Source organism: Callospermophilus lateralis, chromosome 1 (genome assembly GCF_048772815.1).
Source record: "Callospermophilus lateralis isolate mCalLat2 chromosome 1, mCalLat2.hap1, whole genome shotgun sequence".
In the NCBI taxonomy this organism is placed as follows: Eukaryota; Metazoa; Chordata; class Mammalia; order Rodentia; family Sciuridae; genus Callospermophilus; species Callospermophilus lateralis.
The window spans coordinates 156,575,674-156,594,539 of record NC_135305.1 but is presented as its reverse complement, the minus strand read 5'-3'; the positions used below and the strand labels follow the sequence as shown (position 1 = coordinate 156,594,539).

General features: G+C 53.1%; 1 protein-coding gene and 1 long non-coding RNA gene across 2 annotated transcripts; both read right to left on the bottom strand.

The window, feature by feature from the left end:
- Positions 1-1,036: 1,036 nt before the first annotated feature.
- Myl2 (myosin light chain 2) lies at positions 1,037-8,146 on the bottom strand. The gene is made up of 7 exons (XM_076866771.2): positions 8,058-8,146; positions 6,739-6,828; positions 4,347-4,422; positions 3,356-3,460; positions 2,684-2,762; positions 2,553-2,601; positions 1,037-1,316 (listed from the first exon to the last, which is right to left on the bottom strand). The coding sequence occupies exons 1-7, from the start codon at positions 8,058-8,060 to the stop codon at positions 1,218-1,220; spliced, it is 501 nt and encodes a 166-aa protein (XP_076722886.1). The 5' UTR covers positions 8,061-8,146; the 3' UTR covers positions 1,037-1,217.
- A 1,895-nt stretch (positions 8,147-10,041) lies between these two features.
- Positions 10,042-13,581, bottom strand: LOC143407498 (uncharacterized). The gene is made up of 4 exons (XR_013092358.2): positions 13,343-13,581; positions 12,936-13,094; positions 12,384-12,473; positions 10,042-10,645 (listed from the first exon to the last, which is right to left on the bottom strand). It is a non-coding gene; the product is annotated as an uncharacterized LOC143407498 (long non-coding RNA).
- Between the last annotated feature and the right edge of the window lie 5,285 nt (positions 13,582-18,866).

Here is an 18,866-nt window from a genome sequence, read left to right as displayed (position 1 = left end):
GCTCCTCCAGCCTCTGGGACCCTTTGTTCCCTGCAGGTGTCCCCAGCTCCACTGTCTCACAAGCGGGGATCTTTGCTGCTTTGTCACCATTCACCCCGGCCTTGTCCCGATTCTTGGGGATTCCCTGGGAACCCCCTTCCCTTCTCCTCTGTGGTCCTTGGGGGAGTTGTCCCCCCATCTTCAGGCCATGAGGGCAGAGGGCTGATCAGGTGACCCAGGCCTGCCAATCAGAGCACTGCTCTGGCCAATCCCCAGCAGTCAGCTCAGGGTTGGATCAGGTACCCCAGAGAGACCCCAGGAAGACCTATTCAATACTTGTGTGAGGCTGGGAAGACAGAAGTTTGCCGAGTGGGTAGAAGAGCTGGGAGCTGCTGAGAGCCATTTTGCCATCACTAAGAGCAGAGCAACCTACAAGAGTGAGCTGTGGGGAGGCCGCCGCAGGGTTGGGTGCATTGTTTGAGTTCCTGGAGGCAGCTGTGCCTGAAGTCCTTGGACTTACTGGTTTTGTGAACCCAGTTGTTTCTTAAGTTTGGATTTTGCAGCCATAATAGACCTGAGTGCTTCAACATGAGTCAACTCAAGCCCAGGCCTGGGCCCCAAACAGGAGCAGAGATCAGCCCCCCTCCCCCAATTTGCTAGGAGAGAAGTACAACTTGTACTTTATCTGACCTGAAATGGCCTTCTTATGGTTAACAGGCACAATTTTTGCCTGGTGAGCCATGTTCTTAGCCCTCTTCACTCTCACGGGGCCCATCGCAGCCTCTGGGAGACGATCCCCATGGCGTTCCCAAAGGAAGGGTGTCATGAAGCCGGGCTCTATGAACACTTGAGCTGTTGGGAAGCAAGGGCTGTGGTATCCAGTTAATAGGCCCTTGATTGGGACAGTCCTAAGTGAATGCAAAGGTCTATCTCAAATAAAGAGTCACTAAGATTCAAGATAAGGACAAAAGGGTCAGCACTAGCTCATATGCCGCCTTTGTGCAGATCAGCAAAGGGCCCTCCTTTCCCAAGGCGCTTCTGTCTGAGGAACGTCATGACCAGTACACAAGCTCCTGTTTATTTGAACTTGGCCTCGGGATGGATTTCCAGCTGCAGGCTGTGTGGCCACGTGGTCATCTGTAAGTACCCAGACGGAGACGGAGGCGGGGCAGGGTGGAGGCCAGGCAGGGTGGAGGTTGACTGGGAAGGAGACCAGGAGCCCAGGTGGCCGGCCCGCTTCAGTCCTTCTCCTCCCCATGGGTGATGATGTGCACGAGGTTCTTGTAGTCCAGGTTGCCCGTCACGTCAGGGGGAAAGGCCGTGAACATCTGGTCGATCTGCAAACACCAGCAAGATGCTGAACAAGACAGAGGGGCTGGAGCTGGGTGAGGGGCTCGTGGCACAGATGCAGAGGCCCCTGGACGCGGGGGTGTGGGTTGGCCATCCTGGCCTCCCCCGCGGCTGGGGCTTGGGGTCCAGCTGCCGCTGTGCAGAGCCCCCTCTCCTGAAGCCATGCCGGCTCTAGGGCAGCTCACCGGGGCCTGGTGTGGGGGTGAAGGCTCAGCCTTGTGCCCAAGCCGGACCCACAGTAGGGAGGTCCCAGGCAGAGACCCTCGTGGACCCTGAATCTCAGCTCCACGCCTTCCTCCCTACTCAGGTGCTCACCCCAGCCCCCCAAGGGGACGAGCTGCTGGGACATTCTTGGACACCAGCCCCCATGGGGAGCAGGGGGATCAGTGACCCTTCAGGGGCCAGGTGGGTCACATGAGGGAGCCTACGCCTGGCGGGGTCTGTGGCTAAGTGGGGGTGCGCAGTGGGCCGGCTGAGGGTGGCCGCGCGGGCAAGAAGCCGGACTCCTCAAAGGAGACTAGGAATCTAGATTTGTCCTAAACACTAGATTTCCCATTAGCAAGCGTCACTGGTTCACTTGATACAGCTGATGCTGGTGCCGCCCAGTCCCAGAGCCGAGCTTTCCTTTCTGCCTGTTTGAGCCTGGATGGACACGGGCCCCAGAGGCCTTAAGGTGGCTACTTTAAATGGACTCCTTAAGGCTCCTGATTAATGTTCACATGACAGTTGCTCCTTGAGGACCTTTTGGCAAATTAGCTAGTGTCCCTTCTTCTGGACTCACTACTTCCCCCTGCTGGGAAATGTGTGCAACAACAGCCTGATCTAGGATGCCTGTAGGAAAGAAGGTGCTGTGGGGGGGTGTTGATCAGTGCTCAGGTTGCACGACAGTCCATGGTGACCCTTCAGGGCACAGTAAAGGGGCGCTCTCACGGTGTCTCAGTGCATGTGGGGAAGGCAGGACCTGGAGTCAGACAGGCCTGGGTGTGGGTCCCCGCTCTGGCATTCACCATTAGCACTGTCATTTTAGACAAGTGACTTACTTCCCCAGGCCTCAATTTCCTCATCTGTAAAATGACAATGATCCTGATCCTCGCAGAGTGACTGAGAGAATGAATGTGGCCAGGGCTCCCTCCCTCTCGCTCTCTGGGACAGGTGATTCAGCGGAGACAGAGCCCCTGGGAGGACCAGGCGCTGGACGGGAGGGAGTGTCTGAAGGACCCTACCTCCTCCTTGGAGAACCTCTCTGCCTGTGTGGTCAGCATCTCCCGCACGCTGCAGAGAGAGGACAGAGGTATAGGTGCCAGGTGGGGGCAAGGAGAGCAGGCGCCACCGGCCCCCGGGGGAAGCCACTCACTAGTCGGCCTTCAGCACCCCTTTGCCTTCCGGGTCGAACACCTTGAACGCGTTGAGGATGGTCTCCTCGGGGTCAGCCCCTGAAATGGAGAACAGGGCCCACAGGTACTGCAGGCGGCTGGGGACCGTGGCACCCAGGACTCAAGGCCCAAGTCCCTTCTGAGATGGAGGGGCCAGAGCAAGCCTGCGTGCCTAGCTGGGAGGAGACCCTTCCTTCCTCTGGGCACTGAGCCTGGGGTTTTCAAAGAGGGCTGAGAGGCCAGGTGTGTCTGAGCTAACTGCAGGTCAAGTTTGATCTAGGTTTCAGAAAGACTCTGAACCCTGCTAGCTGTGTGGCCTCAGGCAAGTGACTTTCTGTCTCTGAGCCGAGGTTCCCCACCCACAGATGGGGGAAAAGAGTGAAACCTACATCCTAGGTGCTGCTCAATGAGGTAAGGCACTCAAGTGATTAGCATGAGCCTTGGAGGGACATGGCTGACATTTCTATCCTGTTTTCGCCCCAGTTCCCTGGTGTGTCCTTGGGAGCTGCCCACTTTCTCCCAGCCCTGTCCATCTAGTGCTTAAATTGACACCCAGAGCCGAAGACATGCTTAGGGCACACATGTGCACATGCATGCGTGTACACACACACACACACACACACACACACACAGGAGCACGCGCACAGGCCTACCCTTGAGTTTCTCCCCAAACATTGTCAGGAACACGGTGAAGTTAATGGGCCCCGGAGCCTCCTTGATCATTTCATCGATTTCCTCGTTCTTCACGTTCACACGCCCTGCAGTGGGGACACGGGGCCTCAGTGCTGGCAGAGGGACAGCGGCTGACATTTGTCATTGTGCCTCAAGGAATCTCCTCTAAGGATAGTCAGAAATGGGGAGGACAGGGCCAGAGTTCCCTGGGGAGATGCTCCTTGCGGGTTGGACAGCCAGGCGCAGCCCCACAGCCTGTGGGGGGATGGGCTGGTTCTGGGGACTGAACCCAGGGGCACTTTACCTCTGAGCCGCAGCCCCAGCTCTTTCTGTCCTTATTTTTTTGAGACAGGATCTCAGTGGGTCATGGAGATTCTGACACACCTGCTCTTGGTCCTGCTGATGCCTTTATAACCCCCTATGCAAATAAGAACAAGCTGCCCCTGGCGACCGTCTCTGTTTTAGATATAAAAAGCTAGGGTAGCTATTCGCGGTGACCCTGAGTTCTGAGGATAGGGATCGGTGGCGGTGGGTGCGGGTGGCAGATTGGACATGTATATTTTGAAAGAAGCTCCGTGCTCTCACGATCACACCCGAGATGTTAAATAAAGCTGAGTCCAGAATAGAACGATCCCAGTTATTTGAAAAAGACAACAGATATGCCTAGAAAGACTCCAAAGAGAGAAACTGAAAGGTTAACGCTGAATGTGGCCTTTCGGGGGACCGTCGTCCTCTCCCGTATGTTTTGCAGAATGTCTGCTTTCTAGCGAGAGCTGGCCGCGCCTGAGCTGCTCCTAAGAAAACTGAAAGGTGCGGGAAAGCTTCTGTCCCCTCCTCTGAAGTTGTCTGAAGGTCAGTTGTGGCACCATCTTTCTTTGGGAAAGGACAAGCTGTTGGCCTTTTCTGAGGGTCTCCCCTCCCACCCCAGGGCTATGGGACAGGGGACCTGCCAGTGGCTGGCAGGTGACATACCAAGGGCGGCAAAAGTGTCCCTCAGATCGTTCTTGTCAATGAAGCCGTCCCTGTTCTGGTCCATGATGGTGAAGGCCTGTGGAAGGGAGGGGACCAGCTGGTCAGTCCAAGAGGCTGGGCTGAGGGTCGGGGCACCCAGGCTTCTGGGATCTTCTGCACTCAGCCCAGGCACAGCGACAGGGGGCAGGCGGACGCTCTTGCGCTCTTGCAGGCTGGGGGAGGCAGTGGGAAGGGCTGCTCACAGGACGGAGGTTCTTTTGAGGGTGATGGGAGTGTCCTGCTATTGGAGAGCAGTGACCTTGGAAACCTCCTGCGAAGAATGAGGGCTGGGGATGTGGCTCAAGTGGTAGCGCGCTCGCCTGGCATGCGTGTGGCCCGAGTTCGATTCTCAGTATCACATACAAACAAAGATGTTGTGTCCGCCGAAAACTAAAAAAAATAAATAAAAATTCTCTCTCTATCTCTTAAAAAAAAGATATTTAAAAATAAAATAAAGATGTTGTGTCCACCAAAAACTAAAAAATAAATATTAAAAAATTCTCTCTCTCTCTCTCTCTCTCTCTCTCTCTCTCTTAAAACAAAAAACAAAAACACGAATGGCACCCTTCACCTGAAGAGGCCAACATCATGATATGTGAATTACACCTATGAAAGTGCTGGTTTTTTTTTTTTTAGGTGAAATCCTAGAGTCTCATGTGGTCTCCCCACTCCCATGCTCGGGCCATCCGTAAAGCAGGGTAGGCCGGTCACCTCCCCAGCTGGCCCCGGGGAGAAGCCCAGAGCTCTGTAATCACTCAGGCATGTCACAAATGGGGCTTCAGGGTACGCTTTTTGAGTGCTTTGCTACAGCTGGTTTCTGGAAGTATTTGCACCTGCTGTGCTTGCCCCCCCCCAGCAGCTGACCTCAGCCCAGGGTGGGGCAGGGTGGGGAGATGGAGCTGGGGGTGGCCTTGCCCCTGGATGGTGGCACTGCATCCCTCTTTTCCTGGTGGCCCATGGTTCAGGCCTGCCAGCAAATCTGAATGCTCCTGTCTTCGAGCTCCAACCTGGTCTCTCAGCATGTTCCCTCCCCAGGGCCAAGTGTGTGTGTGGTTGGCCCAGTGCGAGCCCTCACTGCTGCTGGACATTAATGCAGTCTGTCCTTCTCAGCCCATGGGCAATGGCTGCATCCTGCCTGACTGTCCTGAGGTTTGCTTAGTAGTCCCCACTGTGGGACCACACATCCAACGGAGCTGGTGCTCCGTCATCAGACTGTACATAGAATGGGGGGTGGGGTGGGGGTGGGGGTATATAAAAAGAAACAGAGGGAATTTCATCAAAACAGAGGGAAGGTCAGTGGAGGAGACAAGGGGACTGAGGAGGGAGGATCCAACTGAAGCTGGGTATGTGCATCGAGGGTGTGGCACATGGGATGATGATTAAAAAAAGAAAAGAAACTAAACAGATTAAGAGGGGTGTGGGGGGGTGCTGGACAGAGTTGAAGCGGCTGGGCTGGGTTCCCTGCTTTTGTGATAACGTCACCCTGGTGGTGCACATAACTAAAAGGGACAAATTTTGCAAAGACTGTAGGTTTTAAAGCTCAGAACATGCTGCTTTTCCCTCTCAGGTTGGAACTAAAAGTTGACTATTGCTACCTAATGACCCAATATTGATGGAAATGTTGGGGAAAGGCAGTTTCTTCTTGGGGCCTTGGGGGCAGGGATTCGTAGTATAGGATTCTGGACTGGGGTTTGCCCCAGCAACTCTGGTCGCTTTCTCTCCCCCTCCTCCCCCTCCCTCCTCCCCCTCTCTCCTCCCCCTCCCTCCTCCCTCTCCCTCCTGCCCCTCCTCCCCCCTCCCCTCCCGCCTCCCCCTCCCTCTTTCTTTAAGTTCCTTGCACACACCCCCCACCCCCCCACCCCACCCCAGTTCTGCTGCTGGGAATTCACCCCCAGGAAATCATCAGAGATAGGAGCAATGAGGTGATCTTTATGATAATAAAACATTCCAAACAAATGCACCAAGAAGTCATTTAACTAGATACAGGAAAATGCTGACACTGAAGTGCTCAAAGGAAAAAAAATGTAGGCACTTATGGGGGTGCAACTTTGATCAGTAGATACACATGTCACAAAGATGACTCCAAGGCTATGTCCTGACTCAGGGACTGATTATTTCCAAGGGGTAGAATTGAAGGTGCTTTTCTAAAAACAGTTTTTCAACCAGGAATACCTTTTAGCTGGATGATCAGCAGAAGTTGTTAAAGATGACCTCCTTAAAAGGATCCCACACACATTCCCACTGAACCCGGATGTTCAGAAGACAGAGAGGTCCCTGCTGGGAGCAGGGAAGGCAGGAGGGCCTGTCTCTGGCTGGGATTTCCACCCAGGGCCTTGCCTGCCAGCTCACCCACCTCCTTAAACTCCTGGATCTGCGTCTGTTCAAACATGGAGAACACGTTGGAGTTGGCCCCCTCTGCCCTCTTCTTGGCTTTCTTAGGCGACTGGGGAGAAGAGCATCGATTAGAGGAGGCAGAGGCTGGGAATTAGAAAACCGGGCCACCCTGGGCGAGGGCTGGGCCTGCTCAGTGGCTGCTGTGACAAGGGGCCCTACTCATCTCATGGTGCTGCTGGACGGGGAGAGGCCTGGGAGTAGTTTCTGGCCTATTGCAAGAGACTGTGGCTCTTGTGGCCCCTCCTCTGCAAGCTGGGGGCCGGCCAGGTGCGTCTCTGGTCTGGGGTCAGAGGCCACACCTGCAGATCAGCCAGGTGGCTCCCATCCTCAGGAGAGCACATGAGAAGAATCGATTGGAGGGAACGAAAAAGTCAGGCTCACCAAGCCATCGGGAGTGCTGAGATGAAATGACGCCCTTCCAGGGCGTTACAACCCATCTGCTCCCCGCCCCACAACTTTCCCTTGATCCAAATGGCAGTGAAATCGCCTCCCTAAATGTCCCATCCTTGTACCATGTCAACAGTGTGGAGAAGAAGGAATTAACTCCCCCCCCCCAATCCCACTTCTCTCTGACTTTAAATAACAGCAACTGCTTAAATACGACACATGCACCAGTTCATTTAATTCTCCCAACTGCTCTGTCAAGTAGATGCTATTATTACCATCCCTGTTTCACAGGGGAGGCAACTAAGGTTCAGAGGAGTTAGGTCACTTGCCCAAGATGGCACAGCCACAAAAAGGCAGAGCTTGAGTTGAACTTGGACAGTCTGACTCGAGAGTCTGTGCCCCTAACCACTGACCCACCGTGCCCTGAGTTGGGGGCTGCCTCTTCCGGGACGGGAACACCTGCCCAACAATACGGGAGGGAAGGTTTTAAGTTTGCAAGTTCAAAAGGTGAAAACGAAAAGATTCTTTTCCCCAGCTGCCTGAACCAGAGAAAAGAATTACAATTTGATCCTTAAGAGCGCTCGATCCCATTTTGCAAGCCCCAGGAGATATTGATTCCTTGAGAGGTCAGCAGACAAGACATAAAAAAAGCCAACTCTTTTATTTTGTTTCTGTGAGTTCCTGGGAGCTGCTGTCAGCTGTGGCCACTCAGGGCACTGACTGGGCTCCCTCTGAGCGTGCAGAGCGCACAGTGCTCTTTCCATGGGGGGCTACAGTCTGTGGGAGCTATCTCTCCCCCTCTCAGCTTTGGTCCTCAGCTTGAAGCTAGCGGCATCCCCTTCCTGCCCTCCCTGCCCTCAGCATCATCCCCCGGAAATCTGAGGTACTCACCATGGTGGACGGACACAGGGCTACTTCCCGAGTAGAATCCCACGCACTGCCCAGCTCTTCCCAGCCTGGGAACAATAAATACTTCCTCCCTGTGTTTAAAAATAACCCCATGACCACTTTTGGCAGTGATAGGTGAGCAGACGCCACCTAAGGCCCCCCCACCCCATGCCGTTCTTCTGAAGTCAGGGCAGCTCACTGGCGGCCACTGCCACGGGGTGACACGTGAGACCCAAAAATGCATTCAAGGTTAAAGAGACAGCGGCTGGGTCATGGGAGAGATGCTGCATGCTTTCTGTGGCGCTTGGGCAGGCGACACTTGTGCTTGTCAATTTGGGGAGAGACAAAGGCAGAGAGAGGAAGTCTCTCTAACACTCTGTGTCATGGTTAGCACTGGTCCCGCCTCAGGGGCTTTGCTTGTGCGGTCTCCTCTACCTGGCACACCTTCCCGACAGTCATCTGCAATGCTCTGTCCCTCCCCGCCTTCCCATCTTTACTCAGACATCCCCTTCTCAGTGAGGCCTTCCATGTGCACTTGCAGAGGCACATACACGGGCTCCACTCACACACGCCAACACACACACACACACACACACACACCCAGAGGAGCTTTTCTCTGCCAGCACCAGAATGGATGTCTCCCCAGCTCATAGGCACACCATGGATTTTCGTTAAAGCCCTGGGTGAAAACACAGGAGCTATAAATGGCCAAGAAAAATGGTTGTTGCAGCCACAAGGATGGAGAGATGGGGAGCCCTGGACATGGGTGAGGATGGGCTTGGGCCCACTGAGGCGGGCAGGTGTCTGGGTGTGTCCCTGAGGGCATGTGTCCAGTGGGGCTGTCTCAGGAGGCATTTCACAGGGCCTGTGGAAAGGTGCTTGGAGCAGAGCTCTGGCTGGAGAGTGGGAGGTGCAGAGTCCTTGACAGGGCGCTGGACCTCTCGGCCTCTGTGTCCGACTAGAACATGAAGACCACAATGGCCCCTTGAGGCTGCAGCTAGGAGAAGTGGGATTGCCTCAGGGGATTCTGGGAACACCGCAGCCTGACAAGGGCACCGGGCCACATGTCTGCTGAGCTTGGGGTCCACAGGGGGGAGGAAGGAGCAAAGTGGGCAGCGGGGGGCATCCCTGCCCTCTGGGCTGGCGTGGCCTGAGCACCTCCCCTCTTGACCACAGGCCCTCAGGGCTGGACCCCTGCCTGCTGGCTGCCTGTGGGACTCCGAGAGCCAACAAGTTTCCTGCAACTAGACCAAGTCCAACTGAGCCCCCCCCCAAAAAAAACACTGAGGCTCTCAGAAGCCAGAGAGAACCCTGGCCTGAGCCACCAGAACAGGAACTTCTAGAACAATCAGAAAACAAACCAAGTGTACTGTGACCGATTGCTGCAGTGAAAATGTTGCCAGACGTGGTGGCTTCATGCAGTATGTATCTGTTATCTTGCAGCACTGAGGGTCACAAATAGAAAAGGGCCTGCGGGCGGCGCCCCTCTGTGGTTCCCGTGGGGAGTCCTTCCCTTGTCTTCTCCAGCTCCCAGAAACCCCCACATTCCCTGACTCGTGCTCCGCATCATTCCAGTCTCAGAAGCCAACCTCTCTGTGGCTGGCCCTCTTCCCTCCCTCTCCTAAGGACCCGGTGACTGCGTCGGGCCCACCTGGGTAATCCAGAATGACCCCCACCTTCAGGTCCTGGCCTCCATCACATCTGCAAGCCCCTTTGCCATGGAGGGTCACATTCTCAGGGCTTAGGACCTGGGCATCAGTGTAAGAGAAACAGGAAACAGGTCAACAGTGAGCAATGTCAACTACGATGACAAAGCTTGAGTGTATTGAAAGGCACAGATGTGCGTGCACACGCACGCGCTCCAACAAAAACAAGAACCACCCCCAAGCCCCACCCCCCAAAAAAAGGTCACTTTTTTAATGTTTAATTTTTAGGTGTAGTTGGACACAATACCTTTATTTTATATATTTTTATGAGGTGCCGAGGATCGAACCCAGGTTCTTGCACATGCTAGGGGAATGCTCTACCACTCACTGAGCCACAACCCCAGCCCGAAAGGTCACTTTTATTGAATGATAATTTGCAAAAATCATTCATTGGCAAATTTAAAGGAAGAGACGAGGAGATACCTCCAGCAGTTTAAGGCACACGTCTCTTTATAAATTACTCGATCTGGGCGTCGTGTTAGAGCAACACAGAGTGGGCTAAGTCAGGGGAGAGGCACAGAGTGGCCTCACATTGTGAGAGAAGGCAACAGCGTGTTAATGTCATTATCTTTAAAAGCCCAAGAGTTGGATAACTCCAGAAAGTAAAATGAGAAAAAAAAAAAAAAAGAGAGAAAAGAAAATCAAAACCAACCAGCCTATGAAAACATCTTGGAACTTCAAGTTCTGCTTCAAGTTCTGCTTTCTACACTAAAAATTAAGTGGGTGAGTTAGAGGGCAGGTTTGTGTCTGTTGAAAGCTGAGGAAAATCATGACGAGATGCCAGCGATGAACACCCCAGTCACAGAAGCCTAAGATGAGCAGGAACTCGGGGACACGCTCTTCACAGAGGGTGAGGTCGTGGATGGAAAGGCCCCGAGCTGTAAGCTAGAGAAAGTCAGAAAACCCAGGCCAGGGTCAGTCCTGGCAGCATCCGCGTACCCCAGGGTCAGGAGAGCATGGGACAGACCTCAGGACAGGGGGAACACAGCCCCGGGGAAAACTCAAGAGGCCGGGACAGGGAGAACTGAGGGTTCCTACCACAGGCTGGAAGTCCTGGTCCCCTGCTAGTATGGGGACAGGAGGAGTGATTACTTTTGATTCTCCTTTCCTGTAGCTCAGGATTTTGTTATTGAACAAGCCATGCCAGCTGAGTCCCGGCCAACTGTGAATGAAGTTTTGATGTCTGAATTTACAGAGAAGCCACAGAATTCTCCGTTACCCTGGGCCTGACATCGGCCTCCCCTCTTGTCCTTTTTCTGTTCCAGGATCTAATCCAGGATAGCGCATTGGACTTGGCCTTCTAGACCTCTCTCTCTCTCTCTCTCTCTCTCTCTCTCACACACACACACACACACACACACAAACACACACACACATATCTGTGTACACAAGTAGATTTCTTTTTACACTGATGGTGTCACACCATGTACACAGACACCATGTCACTCCAACAGTGTCACATCACACACCTGAGCACAAATGCACACATACCTCCTGCCCCTGGGTCTTTCCACCCCTGGATGGGCCTTGGCCACCTTCCTGGCAGTTCCTGGCTCCCTTCCCTGGTGGCAGCCACAGGGCCAAGGGGGGGGCTGTGAAGCTAGCTCACTTGATACACGCTCAAGCAACAGCTGAAAAGGTGCCAAGAGCAATAGATTTTTTTTTTTTTTTTTTTGGTATTTGGGATTGAATCAGGGAAACTCAACCACTGAGCCACATCCCCAGCCCTATTTTGTATTTTATTTAGAAATAGGGTCTCACCGAGTTGCTTAGTGCCTCACTATTGGTGAGGCTGGCTTTGAACTGGTGATCCTCCTGCCTCAGCCTCCCGAGCCGCTAGAATTACAGGCGTGCGCCACTGAGCCTGGCTTTTTTGCCTGACTTTTTTTTTTTTTTTTAATAAAAAGAGTCAAAGTAGTCACCATGGGGAACACAGATGTCCCTGTGCTGGTTGGACTGTTCAGTGCCGCTTCTGTCTTTCCTTCAATGCTGGTCGGTGGGAGCCCCCCACTTTTGAGCCCTGGGGCTTCTGAAGGTTTTAAGGCCGTGCTGGGGGCATATTTTAATTCATGCCCTTTGCAGGTACTTTTTCCATGTTAGTTCCCAGAATGTCGTCATTACATTCCACACTCTCAGGGAAAAGGGACCCTTCTCCATGTGACTAACGAGCACCCAGCAGAGCTAAAGAGAGGAGGGTTACCTGGGACCACACTGCTTTTGAGCCAGCCAGGCACAGGGACTCAGCAGCCTCTGGAGACAACGTGCCTTGAGGCCCGTGTCCCTTTAAGGATGGTGGTGAAGTCAGCCGCCTCCCAAAGAACAAAGGCATACCAGGCCCTGCCAGCTCAAAGCTGCTGGGTGACGACTCTGTCACCAAGTGATAGCCTATCTCCTCATGTCAGGGCCCCTGGCCGTCAGGGAGAGCCACCAGTGGGGAGGGCAGCCTTCCTGCCAGCCAGACGGGCATGACCAGCAAACATGGGCTGGGCAGGGTTGATGGGCACTGGGCGGCCCGGGTGCAGAGAGGGTGGGCAACTTCAGCCTCCGCACCGTGGCTTCCTCATTTGCAAAGCGGACACCCAGTGGGCCTTGCCTCAAAGAACCAGAGTGAGCTGATTAATACCTTTGAAGTTCTAGAATCCTCTGGGCATGGCCATGTTCAGTGAACGTCTGCTCTTACTCCAGGGCACTGGCTGGGACCCTTGCCGAGGGGCTGCGGGTGGAGGAAATAACGTGTTCAGACACTAATTCATCTTCTCTCTCTTTTCCAAAGTTCTTTTGTTACAATGATTTTGCCCCTCTCTTAGGTTCCCATTCCCAAACCAAAGTCCTCCGGCATCTCGATTCTGCCTCACCGGAGGCCCCTACAATGTCTTGCAAATCTGTTGCCCCCCCCCCCAGGGCGGGAGCTCCCAGTTTGGGGTCTGCCCTTTCCTGCCTTTCCACCCCTAGTCCTTCCTGCATGCCCCACTCTGATGCCCCCTCTGACGATGACTCCAGAACCCTCCATGGCTCCCCACTGCCCCAGGAGGAAGTCTCCTCCTTGGCCTGAAAGTTAAAATCCTACACTTGACCCTGATCTGCTAGAATGGCATGGTGATTGACAGCTGGGTTCCAGGTCAGCTCTTTCACTTCCTTGGTGGCAGGGACCTGGACAAATAAATGCCTTACCTACCTTAAACCTCAGATTCCTCAGTCGCAGCAGCCCTAGCCTTGGAAGACCGATGTCACAGCAGACCCACTTATTCTGCCCGGCACCGTTCACAGCACGGTCCCCGTGGTCACTCACGCAGGGAGTGTCAGTGGCTGCACAGTGCCAGGCACCATGTCCATGCTGTGTGATGGGAGGCGTGTGGCGGTTATCGGGTGTGGTCATGGCCTTGCCAGCCCCCTCCCCGCTGCAGGCCCCTGCTGCAGAGCTCCTAGGGACAGGGGCTCAGGGCTAGCTGAGTTCCAGGGGACATGTACTGAGTCCTACAGGGGATATTACAGCTTGAGCCGGTCCTTGGGGTGAGTGCCAAAGTCTGAGGAAAGCAGGCCTGTCCCCACAGCAACTACACAGCCACTGCACGGTGAACTCACCAAACAGGTCCCCAAAGAAACCATCCTCGCCCCTCTAGCCGGAAGCACTTGGGTCAGGCACCGTGCTCCGGGCTGAGACTGGCTTTTTAATTTTCATAGAAGCACTAAGTTAAGGCAGGCGCTGATGCTAGACCCATTTTGCAGATAAAGAAGGCTCCAAGCAGAGCAGTCACAGTCACACAGCCCCACTGGCAGCACCGGGCAGCGCTGGGATTCGAACTCAGTCCCTACCACCACCACCATCCTCACTCTGGTGTCCCTTGGGGCCCAGGGACCCAGCCCCAGCTCTCACCCACCCCTCACCCAGAGCAAGATCCACCCCTGGCTGCCAGTGGACTGCTGCTGGCTTTTTCTTCCCTCGTATTTTTAGCCCTGGGTCACCTGCCTGCCTGCAGTGGGCAGAGGCTCCCAGACAATATCGTTTTTACTGCTGCCCTTCAGATGCCCGCGCCCAGCTGTCTTGGTGGCATTCCTGGCCATTGTTACCCTCCACAAGGCCCGGATTCCAGAGACAGCTGTGGCCGGCAGCCTGAGCCCCTTTGCTGAAGAACGTGGCATGATGACAGCCGGCTGGTCCTCATGCCGGGTCTGGAGCTATATAAAGGCTGCGCTGCTGGCTGCTCAGGCCGCTGACCTGGGGTCCTCGGGTGAAGGACCTTCAAGTGCGTCTTCAGCAACACCCAGCCGTGCAGGGCTGGGCAGGCCCCTCCCGCCCTCGAAGCCTTCATGGGCTTGGACTCAGGAGTGGTGGCCACAGCCTCGCCCTGGGGATGTGTGGGACCAGCTCCTTCTTGGTTCTGGCAGGAGGCAGGGATGTCCTGTGTGTCACGGAATGTCCAGGGTGTCCTTGGTCTCTACCCAGTAGCTGCCAGGAGCAAGCCCCCTCCCAAATTGTGACGGCCAGAAACATCTCCAGACCTTGCCAACTGTCCCCGGGGAGTAGACTAATCCAGTTTGGGAGCCACTGACCTAGAGAATGGTTCCTGGGATGGGAGAGTGGGTGTCTGCCAGTGAGGAGGCTGGGGGAGGCCAGGGGTACAGGAGCCCACCTACTCTGCGTCCCCTGGCCAGGGCTGTGGGCAAGGGGGGGTGTGGAGGCAGGCTGGTGGGGGAGATGCCACCCCTGCCACTTGGGGCTTGGGTGGGGAGGGTTAGTAGCTTTTTCTGGGTGAACCTTTCTCTTCTCAACTACAAAATTGGTTGGGTCAGAACCCAAGCCCCAAGGAGTGAGGACCATGAGGTGTGCAATCGGAGTTGGAGGTTCAAGCATCCTCCCTTAAATTCACGTGGAATCTTGAACTGTCCCTGAGCTCAGGCCTGCAGTCGGTGTGCAGCTACTCCTGTCCGGGCCCCTGTGCCAGCTCACCTGGATGACCCCAAGAACTGCCACTGTTGACCCTCTGCAGTCCATTGCCAGGGGGATCTTTGTAAAAGCCACTGCCTGCACTTGCAATGGCTGCTGGCTTCCCGAGGGAGAGAGCCTCCACCTGCCTGGCCTGTAGCCCCGTCCACACCAGGGCTTCTCCCGCCCTGGTGTACTCGACACCCCCCACACCACTGCCGACACCAGGACTGGCCACTCCCCATGACGGGGTTCTCCTTGCCTTAGAGGATGTCAATCACATCCCTGGTGTCTCCTGAGCAATGACTCCAGACATGATGGTCCAGGATGAGTCCAGGACCTGGACAAGGTCCTAGGCCATCCTTGGGGTTGTTGTCAACGCCCCTGTCATAGGCACCACAGACTCCCTAAGGCTCTGCAAGCCAGCCTGGCCCCTTCAGACTGGCCAAGAGAGCCACAAGGTGATGGCTCAGGGGAACCTTCTGGATATGGGCTTCCCTCTTTATCTCTCGCCCCCAACCCTGTCACAGAGGTCAAGGAAATCTGCTCACTCTCCTGCCAACTCCACCTAGGCTCAATGAGAGGAGTGCTGCTGTTGATTAGCAATGTCTGCCGTGGTGCTGGGTTCAGGGGTAGTGCCACCTAGGCCACGTGTCTGTCATTCTTCCTTTGCAGGTGTCCTCCGATATCTGAGATAGAAAGCAAGTTCTTGGCCCATGTGTGTTGAAGAGAATAGGAGAGGATTTTGGGGTTGAAGCAAATGGAACAATGGAGCAGTTCTGTTTCCCCCAGAAAAGCCATACAGAAAAAAACGAAGTGGGCCTTATTCTCCTGGGTGACTCTGAACAAGGGAACAGGAGCCTGAGGGATCAGGGGGAGGGTGTGCTAATACCTCTGCATCCTAGTTGGGGGCCAGGGCATTTCACAAAGGACAAAAATAGATAGGACAGAGGAGAAAGACAAAGAGGGGGGATTAGGAGCCTGCTGTGGACTGAAGGTGTGCGGCCAACTAGGGCCTCTGAGGTGAGTCATGGTTCCAATGGGAACTGGCCCCAGGGCAGGCCTTGGGTACGATGCCCAGAGGCTGTCCTCAAGGTAAACTAGGGCTCATTCAGAGAAGATGAGAAAACCAGGCTGACTTCAATTCTGAGCAGAGAGCTGAGACCCTGGTCAGTGAGAAGTGGGTTGGGCTGCGGGTGTCAGAAAACCACAGGCAGAATCCCACACCTGCAGGGGGTTGTTGTTCTCTCATAACAAGGAGTTTGGGAATAGGCAGTCCCAGGGCTGCTCAGTCGATGGACACCATTGGGGATCCTGTGACTGTTTCTGTGATTTTACTGACATTGCCTTCACGCTCCCAAGATGGTGGCCACAGATCCAAATGCCATGGAGCTTCACACCTCCATGTTGGACGAAGGAGGCAGGGTGGCCGGGAGGGAGAATGTTTCTTTACATACGCATCTACTTCTAATCTGGGAGGAAACTATCTTCTTGGTGAAGCCCCTGGGAGGCTGTCCATTCACATTGCTGGCCATAACAATGGAAGGTACCCATGCCCACACTAAGCCTGGTCTATCTTCTTTGAGATCAAAGACTCTGGCCAAATCCTGAACAGGATCAGAATTCTGTTAGCAAGAAAAAAATATGGCAGATGGATTTGGGGTAGGTGACAAATAATGTCTGCTCGATACCCCCCCCCCCCCACTGCCCAGCTAAAGCAATATTCCCCAAATTTATATATGAAAAAACACAAAATGTTCTGCAACGAAGTTCCCATAGCCACAGAGTGAGTCTAGTTCAAAAGATTCTTCAGTTGCAGAACTTCTCAGAAACTGTAACAGTAATAATTACCATGTATTGAATAATTGCTTCATAAACAGCCATTATACTAGGCTATTGTAAATCCTCAGAATAACTATGGGACAAATCAAGGAAGTGGGCAGACTCAGAACTGGAACTGGGACTCTTGATTTTAGCCCCCTAGGTTCTAATGGACATATCACTTCTCTCTGGGGAGACCATTCACTAAAACGAAAAGCTTCAAAACTTCCAGCTTCTCTCTCGTTGTACTTCCTCCCCACTGGATTGTCCCAGGCTAAAAGAATTCAGATTAAATGGACTCCCCAGATTGAAGTCTGTTCTGTTACTTTTTTGTAATATTCTGTTCCTTTCTTTCTGAGCACTTACCAGTTTCAAATTAAAGTTTTGCATTCATGCCCTTGCTAGGCCCCTACCTGTGTTCCCCACTAGAAAAAACAGCTCCAATGCTGGCTGAGATTTTTGTCTTTTCCCTATTGTATCCCAGCACCTAGATCCATTCGGGGCACATAGTAAATGCTCAGTAAAATTGCTGAATCTACAAATGATCTGCAACTGAATTTGCACATTTGTTTAAGAGTCTGGGTAAAAACTGCGTTTCAAATTCTAGTTTTGTGGGGAGGATCGGATAAATGATGTGAAAGAAACCAGAAGTTAAAACAAAAAACAGAAGTTAAAAAAAAAATCCCTGGGGAGTTGGTTTTGACTTACAGCTGATTTCTATCAAGGTCAAATCTCTCAACAGGAAAAATCCATCTGCAGCTAGAGCGAGACCGCCTGCAGACCCTGCAGCTGAGAGTCAGCTCCATTTCCTCCTAGGCTCCTCTTTCAGCCTGAAAACGCCCCCACATCTGGCTTTCTGGAAGAAAACACAGAACTATGCATCCCCATGACCTTTCCATTTCGGTCCTTCCCAAATGTCCAGTCTAATTGCTTAGAGGTAAGAGGGTGGGGGGAGTTGGGGTGGCAACGGCTGAGCTTCTGTCCTGCAGTTCTCCAAACTCCCCAGCAGGGGGCGATGCTACTTTAGGGCTCAGCAAGACTGCACCTCAGCGCAGAACGGAGGGAGCAGAAATCCGGAAAGGGCGAGGGCCATCTTTTGTCCCACCTGTCTCTGCCAGGCCTGCCAGATCCATCTCACCCATGCCACTTTTGGAAATCGGAAGGGTGACTATCGAATGAAGTCTTTATAAAGGAAAACCATTTGCTGATTTGTAGCTCATTCGTTAATTCAGGACTCAAATATTAGGCGCCTACTATTTACCAAAGCCCCCAAGAAACAAAACAGACAAATCCAGGCTCTCCTGGAGCTGGTCCTGTGACTGGGGACCAGGTAGCAGGTCACAGATGATAAACATAAGTCAATGACCCAGGTTTTACACATAAACACAACAAATATATGCCTGCCTGCCTTCACCAAAGTGTGTCATGCCATACACACGGTTACATAATCACTTATTTGCTTAATAAGATAACAAGATAATCATTCCATGTCAATAAACATTGATCCACGTCATTATTGGAACAGCTGTAGAATGTCCAATTGTATAGATGTCCCATATTTGATCCAGAACCCCCATTAATAGGCATTTAGGATATTTCCTGTTTTTTTCCAAATTAGACATGAGGCCACCATTCTCAGAACATCCTATGTGTCCTAGTGTCTAATTGTCCCCCCCCCCCCCAATCCCCAGTGAAACCTAGGACCTGATACTTGCTAGGCAAGCCTCTACCTGAGCCACAGGCCAGTCCCTCCAGTGGCTTCCTGGGATGCACTTTTAGAAGCAGAGACACTGGACCTAAGGTTGCGCACTTTCCAAGCCTGTGAGGCCCGGATGTTTCTCGAACCAGCCCCTGGAAGGTCTTCAGGGAGACCTGCTATAGCCTGAGAATGTGTCCTTGGTGGCAAATCACTTTTTCTGGAGAGAAACCAGCATCCTACGAAACTGGCAGCATTTGACTCCAGGGACTGGCCGGATGGGTAATTTTTATTTTAATTTTCTTCTTTATTCATTTCTATATTAAATTTTTCTACATTGGGCATGCCTAGCTTTTTATATTAATTTTTCCTCATGAAAGCAATATTAGATTGTTATGAAAACCCAACACATCTGTATCAGTTGGAAAAAAAAAAAAACACGCAAGAGAAGTATGTAAAGCAGAAAAAGAGGGCCCCCTGTGTCACCAGAAGCTGCCATACTCTATTCTGTGTGTCCAGCTTTTAGATATGGTCCTGCCCCCGCCGCACATTCTTGTTATATGAACTCGCCCCCAAAGAATACTATCATAATAATTTAAAAAATTAGATTAAGCTCATGTTCCACATTGAGAAAGAACATCAAGTGGGCTCACCCAGAACACGTT

What these genes read in the sequence shown, in the direction of transcription:
- Myl2 (XM_076866771.2), bottom strand. An exon ending in AGATCCAGGAGTTTAAGGAG is followed by an intron (nt 4,423 to 6,738) that starts GTGGGTGAGCTG and finishes TCCCTTCCACAG; the next exon opens with GCCTTCACCATCATGGACCA. An exon ending in AGAGGTTCTCCAAGGAGGAG is followed by an intron (nt 1,317 to 2,552) that starts GTAGGGTCCTTC and finishes TGGTGTTTGCAG; the next exon opens with ATCGACCAGATGTTCACGGC.